This window comes from Denticeps clupeoides, chromosome 8 (assembly GCF_900700375.1).
Source record: "Denticeps clupeoides chromosome 8, fDenClu1.1, whole genome shotgun sequence".
In the NCBI taxonomy this organism is placed as follows: domain Eukaryota; kingdom Metazoa; phylum Chordata; class Actinopteri; order Clupeiformes; family Denticipitidae; genus Denticeps; species Denticeps clupeoides.
The window spans coordinates 9,246,696-9,259,641 of record NC_041714.1 but is presented as its reverse complement, the minus strand read 5'-3'; the positions used below and the strand labels follow the sequence as shown (position 1 = coordinate 9,259,641).

General features: G+C 42.8%; 1 protein-coding gene across 1 annotated transcript in view; it reads right to left on the bottom strand.

The window, feature by feature from the left end:
- Positions 1 to 11,123, bottom strand: part of plpp4 (phospholipid phosphatase 4) — a 52,194-nt gene extending 41,071 nt beyond the window's left edge. The window contains exon 1 of the mRNA XM_028990104.1: positions 10,745 to 11,123. Coding sequence (XP_028845937.1) covers positions 10,745 to 10,833 — 89 coding nt within the window. The 5' untranslated portion in view covers positions 10,834 to 11,123. The remainder of the gene's footprint in view (positions 1 to 10,744) is intronic.
- Between the last annotated feature and the right edge of the window lie 1,823 nt (positions 11,124 to 12,946).

The following is a 12,946-nucleotide window of genomic DNA, read 5'->3' as shown; positions in this document are numbered from 1 at the left end:
TATCGGCTGGTCCTGGTCTGCAGGCTTCTATAACGTCTGCCAGAGGGCAGCAGGTCAAAGAGCCTGTGTCCAGGGTGTGAGGGAGATGATTTTCCCTGCCCTTTTCCCCTTATACAGTTATTATATTATATTATACAGTTCACTGAAAATGAAAATACAGAGCTGAAATACAAGATGCTGTGATTGGTCTGTCATGTTTTGCGATTTCACTCTGCCTGAAATGCCAAGCAGTAACCAACTGTACAGCGCCACCTATAGGAGTGGAGGTTGTAGTTGCATGCTGATTCTCATCTCTGCTGACCTCACTACAGAAAACACTTGACAGCACCACCCGGTAAACTAAATTTGTATAAAAAAATGTTGATATTTGATGTCCCTGAGTCGATACAATATCACCACGGAAAAATATCATGATATTGCTGTATTGATATTTTCACCCCATATTAGTATAATTGTTTTTATTCTAAACCATAATGCTTCTGAAATTACTCCAGAGTGTAGGAATCAGCATATATATCAGCATATATGTCAGCTGGATTAGAGAAAATGAAAGACTGATGGAAAACAAAAAAGTGCACTTCTAGTAGTGTCTTACCCACTAAGCTAGTGGTAGTAGCTTAGTGGGTAAGACACTCGCCTATAAACCAGAAGACCCAGTTTCAAATCCCGCTTACTACCATTGTGTCCCTGAGCAAGACACTTAACTCTAAGTTGCTCCAGGGGGGGACTGTCCCTGTAACTACTGATTGTAAGTCGCTCTGGATAAGGGCGTCTGATAAATGCTGTAAATGTAAATGTACATTGATTTGGCCACCACCATGCTTCACTGTTGGGACTGTACTGGACAGGTGATGAGCATGTCTGGTTTTCTCCAAACATACCACTTAGAATTAAGGTCAAAAAGTTCTAGCTTGGTCTCATCAGACCAAAATCGTATTTCTCACTATCTTCACTATCCTTCAGGTGTTTTTTTTTTAGCAAACTCAATGTGGGTTTTCATGTGTCTTGCACTGAGGATAAGCTTCTGTCAAGTCATTCGGTATAAAGCCCCAACTGGTGGAGTGTTGCAGTGATTGTTGACTCGCTACAATTCTGCATCTCTGGGGCTCAGCTACATCTTTGGTGTTCTTCTTTACCTCTCTCACCAAGGCTCTGCTCTCTCGATAGCTCAGTTTGGCCTGGACAGCCAGCTCTAGGAAGATCCCAAACATCTTCCATATGGAGGCCACTGTGCTTTTAGGAAACTTAAGTGCAGCAGAATTTTTTTGTAACCTCTGCCTTGCCACAATTCTGTCTCTGAGCTCTTCAGGCAGTTCCTTTGACCTCATGATTCTCATTTGCTCTGACATGCAATGTGAGCTTTAAGGTCTTATATAGACAGGGGTGTGGCTTTCCTAATCACGTCCAACCAGTATAATCAAACACAGCTGGACTCAAATGAAGGTGTAGAACCATCTTAAGGATGATCAGAAGAAATGGACAGAACAGAGTTAAATATATGAGTGTCACGGCAAAGGTCTGAATACTTAGGACCATGTGATATTTTAGATTTTCTGAATAAATCTGCAAATCTGTCAATATGAAGTGCTTTGTCTACATTAATGAGAAAAAAAGTTAACTTAAATGGTTTTAGCAAATGGCTACAATATAACTTTAAATGGTTTTAGCAAATGGCTGCAATATAAACAAGAAAGTGAAAATTTTAAGGGGGCCTAAATACTTTCCGTAAACACTGTGTGTGTGTGTGTGTGTGTGTGTGTGTGTGTGTGTGTGTGTGTGTGTGTGTGTGTGTATATATAGCTCCTGTAGCGACACAGAAAGGAGGAAGACCCAGGTGCGGAGCAGGAGGGGGAAAAAAAATGATTTACAATTCAAGTTCACACATTAGACCATTAGACACACACTCACAAGACCCTGGGGGCACACCACCTCCAACCATGACTGCACTATACAAGGTAATGTGTACATAAAATTGACAGCTAAAAACAATGTAAGTAATCATAAAAAAATGTAGAACATAAAATAATAAAAACATAAAAACAAGACATAAAGCAATAAAACATAACCACAGGACATAAAAAAATAAAAGTACCAAAACTACTAATAAACATCGCTCCTTACCAAGTTCTAACTAAAAGCTGGAGAGAAAAGGTGAGTTTTTAACCTTGTCTTAAAAACCTCTAGAGTGGGAGCAGATCTAACATGCCAAGGAAGGTTGTTCCACAGCTTGGCAGCTGCGATCCCAAAGGTTCTTTCACCGTGAGTCAGACAGCTGATCAGATGAACTAAGTTGTCTTGCTGGACTGTCAATGTGGACAATGTCACAGAGGTACTGAGGCGCTGACCAATTAAGAGCTTTAAAAGCAATTAGCAAAATCTTAAACACTATCCTAAAATTTACTGGTAACCAATGAAGTGAGGCCAGAATTGTGTAAATGTGATCCCGCGTTTTGCTTGCCAGTGAGCAGAGGGGCTGCTGCGTTCTGCACTAGTTGCAGTCAATGAATTAAGGTCTGACCAGTACCAAAATATAATAAATAGTAGCCTAGTGGGTAACACACTCGCCTATGAACCAGAAGACCCAAAATCCAGGAAGGGGACTGTCCCTGTAACTACTGACTGTAAGACGCTCTGGATAAGGGCGTCTGATAAATGCTGTAAATGTAAATGTTAATTTCAGTAATCCAGCCATGAGGTGATAAATGCATGGATGACCTGCTCCAGATTAGGTAGAAAATAACTTTTGACCTTAGATGCAGTCCTTAATTGATAAAAACTTGTTTTTATGACTGAGCTTTAAATGCACTATCAACTTTGACTTGGTCACACCAAGATTTTGTACAGATGGCTTGAGATATTGGGACATGGCACCCAAAAATGTAGTGGGATCATCAACCTTGTTATGTACGACTAGGATATCTTCAGTCTTGTTTGCATTTAGATTAAAAAAATATATTCTAATCTCATTTAAGCACTCAATGAGGGGTTGGATAGAATCATTACTAATAGCTAATAGCATTTAATGCCATGTAGATCTGGACATCCATTGCATAGCAAAGAAAAGCTTAACCTTTAAAAAGGTTAAAATACTTGTACTTTTAATTTAGATTTTATTTTTATTCTATTTATTTTTCTTTAATTTCAGCCAATTTTTCAACATATTTCCAGTAAGTTACTATTCATGTAGAATTGTGCTTCAAATAACTTTATGTTAACCAGATTCATTTATAAATCAATATATGGACAGTAAAAATGAACTTTTGTGCTGGTGGCAGTGGTGACCTAGTGGAATCAGCCCGAAGCAGTTTGAATCCCGAACTGCCAAGGTGCCACTGAGCAAAGCACCGTCCCCACACACTGCTCCCCGGACAGCTTTAATGATTGCCCACTGCTCACTAAGGGTGATGGGTTAAAAGCAGAGGACACATTTCGTTGTGTCACCGGGGTCTGTGTATCACAATGACAATCACTTCGCTTTCATACGCCGCCCAAAGTATCTGCAGAACCAGACAGCCTGACAAGGCTTTGTGCTGCCTTTTAATAATCATTTCTTGTCCGGATCAGTGCTGTCACAACTGGTGTCAAAAACATAGTCCCCACATAGTCCCCAAAATAAGTCAAAGTTGAAGGGAGAAATTAAACGTGAGAAATAACCGTGTCACCCGCCATCGCCGGAGTAGTCTGGACCTCTCCGGTGCAGTCGCCTCATCTCTCCTCTATAATTGGCCCCCAGTTTGTCACTCACCATCAAAGGTCTTGCTCTTCCCGGTTGTTGTGCTCTCCCTTTCTTCCCAACACAACTCTATCAAAGTTCATTGAACACCAGCACTGTTTCTTTTTATTTCTTGTGGTGGTGAATAAACACTTTTAAATGAAGACATTTTTGTCAATGCATGTTAGGGGTGCGGCCCATAACAAAATAAAAGAAAAGACAAAAACCTATTTTCTCATGAAACTGAGAAATTTAACAAGTGTTTTATTAACAAATAAATAAATAAGAAATACATACGAAACGAATAACGACAAACAAAACGGGAAAAAAGAGAAGGGCCTCCTAGGGGAAGTGATGCAATGGGGAAATGCTAAGGAGGCGGGCGGGGTGGATGGAACGGCAAGCGCAGCCCCGAAAAAAGGGAAACTGAGGCCCCTTTTATTCTGGCTGTCCACAGCAGGAACAGGTGGGCTCGGTTTGCAATCGCCAGGCGTCCTGCAAACAACACTAACACAGAACAGGAACACACCGCAAAAAAACAGGACCTAACAATGCGACAGAGCACCGCGAGGGTTTTGCTTTCAACTCACGGGCTTTGGTGGCAGAAGCTTAGAGGCACAACACTAAAAACCACCAGCAGACAAAGCGGAGAAATGATACGCCCGTACACACGCAATAATATCTGGTGGCAGCTGTCATTTGTGCGGAGCGACTGGCATATTCTACGAGGAAAGGGACCTGACAGGTGAGGGACCTCGAGGCAACATGGCTGGAACCACACTGAACAGAAAATAATAAACGTCACTGTGCATCTGTTATTTTCATCACAGGCCTGTTTGCCAGTGGTTATATATTTGTATGTTTCGGGAGATACAAATGGGATTTAAAATAAAATTGATGTTGAAATTGATGCTGATGTATACATCTATATATCAATATAAAGATACACCTACTCTGTGGTAGTTATGTGGTGGTTATGGTGGTTAAGGCGGAACTGAAGTATGTTTGATGAAGTATGTTTGGTTCTCCTCAGTCACTGCTTTTTTTACCATTGTCAAAAGCTGCTTCAAAACATGCGTGAATGATAAGAAAGGGTGGTAGTAGCCTAGTGGGTATGAACCAGAAGACCCAGGTTCAAATCCCACTTAATACCACTGTGTCCCTGAGCAAGACACTTAACCCTAAATTGCTCCAGGGGGGAACTGTCCCTGTAAATACTGATTGTAAGTCGCTCTGGATAAGGGCGTCTGATAAATGCCTTAAATGTAAATGTAAATGTAAGTGTTCAGCATGAACCATCAGGACTGTGTGAAACCATCCCTACCTTAAAGGTGGTGGAGAGAAGTGAAGAGTGTGAAATGCTGCAATTTCAGCAAAAGCTCCCTTATTTGGAGAGATTCAAGCTTTTGGTTGCTATTAAATATATATTTTTACATGACCTCATGTGTTTTTTCATAGTTTTAATACGATAATGTAAAAAAATGCAAGTACCATAAATGAGTAGGTATATCTTTTGACTGATAGTTTGTGTGTGTCAAGGAAAGGCACAGGTGTTTGTTTTCTGAACTGGCATCTAGGAAGAAATGCCCATAAATGATTCAGACACATTCTGAATGATCTAAGCTGGTATGCCATAATGGTATTTAGTGGTATTTTATATCACCCCCTTGTGGACTCTACGTGCTTTTATTCTAAACACATATTTGGCTACTCATCAAATACCAGTGTGTCACTCAAACAGCAAGCTAACCAATAGCCATATATCAACATTTATGACATCCCTAGACATTCTATTTGCTAGTGAGTGTAAACTGATATGGATAAAAGAATCAGTAGGGTCAAAAAGCAGCTCAGGTTGCAGCTACTTATCACCTACTCCACTTTGAACAATGGAAACTGTTATGCTGGCAGGAACAATGTGCTTTGATGATGGCATCCGCCCTGCTTTCAGATGCACTTTTCCACAAGTAGAGCGACTGCATTATTCAACGCACCAATAAGACAAACAGCTTCCTCTCAAAATTTAGAGACCTAATTTTCACTGAGCTCATCACATTAACCATTTATCTTTTGCCACTGTTTTGATCTTTGTCCTTGTTATTGTGAATATATGTCACACCAATTAAAATGTGTGATTTCGAGACCCCGATTCTTCGTAGAAAAAGTCTTGCACTAACCTCATGAACTAATAACCGAGTATTACCAAGAGCGAGCAGTGAGAATTGAACAACTGGAGGCATAAGAGGCCATTCTGTACGAGGAGAATGCTAGTGAGCTCTAGTGGAGTAAAACTGTGTGTACCTATGTTAGTTAAGGCAATAATCAAACATATCTGAGGTTGAAGTTTATTGTCATATGTACAAAGTACAGCGTACAGAGCACGATGAAATTCTTACTCGAAAACCTCTCCCACGTAGACAGAACATAGAACAGGATACATAGAAGACAAAGAAGACAGCAATAAATAAGTCACAGAAGGGTGAATATATCTAAGTTGCATAAAAAAAGTGATGCACTGCATACTATGTGTTGTATAGCCTGATGCCACTGGGGTAGAAACTGTTCCTGAGTCGTGACGTGCGTGTGTGAAACTGCGTGTCTAACTGCATTGTATGGAATTCCAGCAGCACAGCCAGAACCTTTATCCTCCACATCAATGGCTCAGCATTTGCTCATCTTTCCTGACTGGTCAATCTGCTACTCAACCTTCCTTCCAGCTTTTGGCTCAGGCTTCGGTTTTTGACGTCTTGATTGAGCGTCAGAGTCCTTGGGCTCTTAGGGAAGGCCGGTCACATCTTCCCTGAACAAGGCCTTTCATTTCGGGTCTTCATTTTGCCCTCCTCTCCATCTTTATTGAATAAATGTGTCACACTGACACTGACAAAATATAATCGCTCCGTCCTCCTGCCCTTATTTTCTCCCCCCACCCGCCTCCTTCATTTATGCTTGCCCTCAGCTAGTGAGCAGCAGTGGTATAACAAATTATGTGGGAGAGTTTTTGAGTTTTGTCAGGCGAAAAGAAATCTTAAAAACGCTTTTGTGTTTGAGAAATATATATGCTGAAGCCCACAGAGTAACACAGAAAAAGGCTGTTCATCATCATCATCATATCACTCCGCCGATGCAATCAATCAACATCAGTGTTAGTAATATCAAATCCCACATGCAGCAATATTATTCATAAAACACTCCGGATGGTACAAATGCCCTTGAATGCTCCCAAAAAAGGTTTGGACCCTGCAAAGTAATTGATTGAATTCAGTGGTTTCGCTGAGCACTCCAGTGATCACTCAAGTGAAAATGAGCCGTTAAGAGTATCCTCATCTCAGAAATGTTTTCTACGATTCTGTAGCAGATGGCGGAGAAATGCCGGAACCTCATTATCCTCTCCGTGTGTATGACTGTCGCCAAACCGTGCAGATAATTTATTGCCAGTCTCCCGTTTGTCCTGATTTGTTCAGTTTCTCCTTGTCTTTAAATGTCACACATCAATTTCCATTTAAATGGAAGTTGTGGCATTCATTTAAGGCTTTGTTTTAATGCGATCCCAGGTACTTGCTCCAGGCCGTCACATTAACATGGTGCCACAGCATTGTGTTCTGATCTTCTGGGTGTGAGCTCGGGAGGCTGGTGCGTCATGGGAACCATGTGTCTATCATTTGTATAAGGGGTTGCATTTCTTTACTTTACTTTAATTTACTTTATTTTATCCAAAGCGACTTACAGGAGGCAGACACCAGCAATTCTCGTTCGATTTCTATAGAATTTTGAGTTTACAAAACTAAGAGCCCCAATAAGGCTCAAACTTGTCAGCAAAGAGCATGCTCGGAGATTGTTAAGTGCTAGACGAAGAAAAAATTCTAATATATATTTTTGTATTATTTTGTGCAATGTGTACGCATGTGCGTGCGTAAGTGCGAGATTTGTCTGAAATACTTTTGGAACAAGCGGGTTTTCACCTGCTTCTTAAAGGTGGTGGTAGTCCCGGCTAGTCGAATGGAGGAGGGCAGGTTGTTCCACCAGCCAGGGACAACAACGGAGAACAGAGTTGATTGGAATCGGAGACCCCGTGAAGAGGGAATTTTCAGTCTCATTTCATTTGCAGATCTGAGAGAGCGTGCAGGAGTGTGTCCCAGTGAACAAGCCCCAAGCGTAGCTCTGTACCTAACACCAGTTTGAAAATAGTGCTCAAAGGTTAATCTTGTACCAAGTGACCAAATCACTGTATTCCTGCCATACTTCAGGGAGACACATACATTCATAATTAACATTGGGAGAACAGAAAGGCTCTATACCACAGATGTTTGACTAATTTCAGTAACTAATCCAACTTAAGTAATCAATGAAGACATGGAAAAATGACATCAGCAACAAAAAATTAATAATGACACAAATAATGATGAAACGTTCTTCATCATTTGCTCTCTTTGTATTCATTTGAGGATCTTTCGGTGCAAATGAGAAAAAGATAATAGGAGATGAAACAGAGCGTAGATCTGCCATACAGAAATGTGCTGATTTTGACATTTAAAATCAGAGCAGGGAACAAAATAAACAGATTTTAGAATTGCATTCGGAATAATAATCATTACGGCTGGAGCGGAAACACGGAAATGTTTCATAATAAAAACGTCTAGAACCCCCCCAATGAATTTCGGCTTGTGCGCTTTGCAGAGTGTGAGAGGTTCCTTAAATGTAATCAACACCCACCACAGTCATTACAGGCCCAACAAGTGAGTCCTCTCACCTAACGCACAAGGTTTTCAGGGTCCGTACGTAGTGGCCAGGAACCCATATATATTGAGAAGTATTTCATATGATGCATATTGCATCGCTGCTCATGTGAAAAAGAGTCATGCAAGTCTGCGCATCCTACACTGCACGTACCAACACCGCCTACCCCCCGCCATTCTGAGAACATTGTAGTGTGTCACCCTGGATTTTGGGCACCTGTATTACTCGCTTTCTGTTGGAAGGATTTTGTTCTTTAAAACTGAAACAGAAATGGTATTTTCTCTCATTTTCCTGACACTTCAGCCAATCCACATTCATTTATTCATAGTTTATCAATGAGAATACGCAGCATAAATTCACTCGTTCTCATCACATGAAATCTCACAGTGCATTACCATGAGTTTTTGTCTCAGCCTCACAGGCATGATCACAGCCCTTCATCAGCACAGCCCCTTCAACATGACACACCTATTGTGACACTTCAGCCAATCCACATTCAGGTTCCAAGCCCCTTAGAATTGATCGAAACAACAGGGGACAGCGCAGCAGATGCGGAGCTTGAAGGCGGCCAGGGCGACGCAGGTGAGGAGGAATAATGAGCCGGGCCAGACCCAACAGAGGGGATGGCCACTGGCCTTTTAATAAAAAGGAGTCCCAGGCAACCAGAGAGCATGTTGCTACCCAAATATATATATACACACACACACACACACACACACACACATATTTTTTACATCTTTGATTTAAGGAAACTTGAGAAAACAGCCAAAAAAATAATTTGTTAATCTGATGCCCTCAAGATTTGTCTTTGTCTCATCTTGTGTGAGATCATAAACACGGAATTATCAAAGAGTAACAGTTTCATCCTTACAGCCCCGTATAAGCAACCCGATCATTTCATTTTCTTTATACTTTATTAATCCTGAAGGAAATCGCTTCTCTGCTTTTAACCATCACCCTTGGTGAGCAGTGGGCAGCCATGACAGGCGCCCGGGGAGCAGTGTGTGGGGACGGTGCTTTTGCTCAGTGGCACCTCAGTGGCACCTTGGCAGCTCGGGATTCGAACCGGCAGCCTTCTGATTACGGGGCCGCTTCCTTAACCGCTAGGCCACCACCGCCAGTTCCACAGAGTATATCACTTTGAAAATAAAATGGCCACTAATAAACCAAATGACATACTTCAGTGGAAAAAAATTCAGTGGAAAACAATTCTGCCAATGGATATAGAGGGAACTGAACATTCGGCTTCCGTATCCTGTGACAGCACGCTGGATTTTTGTGTTGTTTCACTGAAAACTTGAGGGACTCTCCCACCACGGGCCGCCAACTGTGGTGGACTGCGTGTGTGTGCGCAGTGCGTGTGGAGGTGATGTAGGAGAGAACGGTGGCGACACGACAATATGATCCCTACATTCCCCAGCGCAGCCCCGCCCCCGAACCTGCGCCGAACAACTGGTTACGGTTCATGTCAAAGTCACCTCGGACTGCTCAACGGTGGCTCCATGCAACACCAGCTGTAGGTTTATTCCCCCAATTCTTACATATTGTTAAAAGCACGTAAGCATGGTCCGATGGATTGATTGATTTATCCATCAACGAGTGTACACAGTACAATCACAATCACAGTCATAATCACAAGATCACAAGAGCTTTTCTCAGCACAGCCCTTCAACACACACACACACACACACACACACACACACACACCTTCAGACTGCGTGGATTAGTGTCACGATTGAGAAGATAATAATCTTTACATTTACATTTACAGTATTTATCAGACGCCCTTATCCAGAGCGACTTACAATCAGTATTTACAGGGACAGTCCCCCCCCGGAGCAATTTTAGGGTTAAGTGTCTTGCTCAGGGACACAATGGTAGTAAGTGGGGTTTGAACCTGAGTCTTCTGGTTCATAGGCGAGTGTGTTACCCACTAGGCTACTACCACCCTCTTCACAGTCTACTCACTTAGCAAAAAGACCGAATCTCGACCTTCTAAACCAGGCACTGAGACATTCTGTCCACTTCCAGGGACACGGGGTTATGTTTTTCTATGCACATTTTCAGTCAGCTCGGCTTTTCCAAACCACGAGCAGTGGGTCCGACCAAAACCCCACAAAGAGACGGACGGATCGACGGGGGTCCTGACGAAAGAAAAACGCGTCACGCCACGAACCAGACGAAAAGTTCCCCGCCGCTCCGGGCTGAGCCGAAGTTCTTTCCCCGCGTGGACGCGGCGTGGGCCGTGGAACCTGACCGGGACAACCTGTTAGAAAGGCGCGACGCGACGGTACTCACACGAAAACTCCGAAGAGCAGAACGCGCACCGCGACCTCCAGCGCCAGCGCGCGCACGTTTTTCCTCCGGTCCGGCGGAGACATCTTCATGGTGTTTATTCGACGAAGAGAGAGAGAAAAAAAACGAAATAGTTCTCTTGTCTCACTTTTTTTTAAAATTTTTATTTCTTTCTTTATTTTAATCCAGGGACGCTTCGGCGCCGGGTGCCACCGGGGCGCCCTGCCTTCATCCAGCCCGGGCTACAGCACCGGAGAGCGCGGGCGCGTTCCGCCCGTCTCGCCGCTTTATGAACGACCGCCGTTCACTGTCGGCGGGGGAAGAGCAGAAGTGCAGTGGGAGAAGGTGGGGGGGAAGAATGGAAGAAGATGGTGGTGGAAAGGCAGGCGACGCTTCACGTTCAGAGAGAGAGAGAGAGAGGGAGAGAGAGAGAGAGAGAGGGAGAGAGAGAGAGAGAGAGAGGGAGAGAGAGAGAGGGAGAGAGAGAGGGGGAGAGAGAGGGAGAGAGAGCAATATCACAGAAAGGCGTTGGGTGAAATATTTATGATTTCACGTTTGTCTGGGGGAGACTGTTGCAGGACGTCACGCTCCTCTCGTCTTTAGATTTTCTTCTCGGCTCTCCAATTTGCACGTGCCATGTCCTGCCGCGGTTGATTTTTGTCACACATCAACCACCAAAAGACCCGATTTTATTTAAAAGGCGTACAGTAGCTGTTCTGTGGAAGCACACCGTGGCACTACGAGTGCTTATCTCATTTTGCTCCTTCTCACCAGCAGGTACGGTGTTTTCCGATAGTGAGCAACGTCTGCAAGCCTTCCAGTCATTGATCTGGGAGCAGTTCAGCCTTGCACTAAAATCCCATTACATTAAAGTCCCTCGCCTTTGTGGAGGTGACGTTTAAAATGCGCTGTGTTTCTGCCTGTGCACTGCAGCCATTTGTCTCGTGCAGTAGGCCTGGGGGACGATGACAGCGGTGGCTGGCAGACCTAAACCTGCGGGCAAAAGCATCCGTGTCCAAATACTTCAGAGAAATGCATGAATATTTCAGATGAGCGTAAAGCAGCCTCTCTACGCACTGCATGAGGAAAAGAAACCCCTAAAGAGGGTCTCTGTGGATTTTATTTTTGAGCAGCCATTTTACAGAAAAAAGTATAGTGAAAACACACACATAAACACAGACTTACGTTAATTAATAATTCATCCTGAGTGTAACCGGTGTGTTCGGAATCAGAGGCTTATAATTAACACACTCACAGCAGGACTGCTTGCAGCATACTCACAAATGGTAGTTAAAATGTGCATAAAGTATGCACAGATTTGTGTGTGTGTGTTATACTCATTGCACAGATTTCTGCATGTGTATGCATATACATGTGTTAGGCCACTAATGGGAATAAACTAACATGCTAAAACAGACACCTAACACAATTTTTACATTTACGGCATTTATCAGACGCCCTTATCCAGAGCGACTTACAATCAGCAGTTACAGGGACAGTCCCCCCCTGGAGCAACTTAAGGGTTAAGTGTCTTGCTCAGGGACACAATGGTAGTAAGTGGGATTTGAACCCATGGTTCATAGGCGAGTGTGTTACCCACTAGGCTACTACCACCCATTTTTAAAAGAAGAAACAAATTTAAACACACAAACAAATATATTTTAAACACAAATATATGCCACACACATGAATCCTTTTTATTTGATACACAAGCTTCATGCAGGGTTCAAACACTTCTTGAATTCACAGAAGAACTAAAAAATTAATACTCTTGTTGAAAAAGAACTCTTGTTTTTTTTTTTTTGTTTTTTTTTTACATGCATTTAAGGTGATGTATTTTTCTTTATCAGCATTTAGTTTCACATTTCTGAGTTTTGCAGAACTGGTGACTCCTGCCAAGTCTGACACCTACTCACCCTACAGGAGGGGACATAAAATCCCGACAGAAACAGATGCTCTTCCTTACAGCAGGAGAAAGGAGCAAACAAGCGGCAGAAGAATGGAGCACAGAGGGGATCACCATGCTGGGCCCAGTTCCGGCCGTACTAAGTGAGATTTAGTTAAAGACCAATAATAAAACAATTGATGGTGTATGGAAGTCAGACCCTCTGACAGTGGGTACAAAAGAAAGGGAAGGGGCAAAGAGATTATAACAAATAAAAGATTCCTTGAATTATGCATGTTGTTATATTTATCTAATTTTCT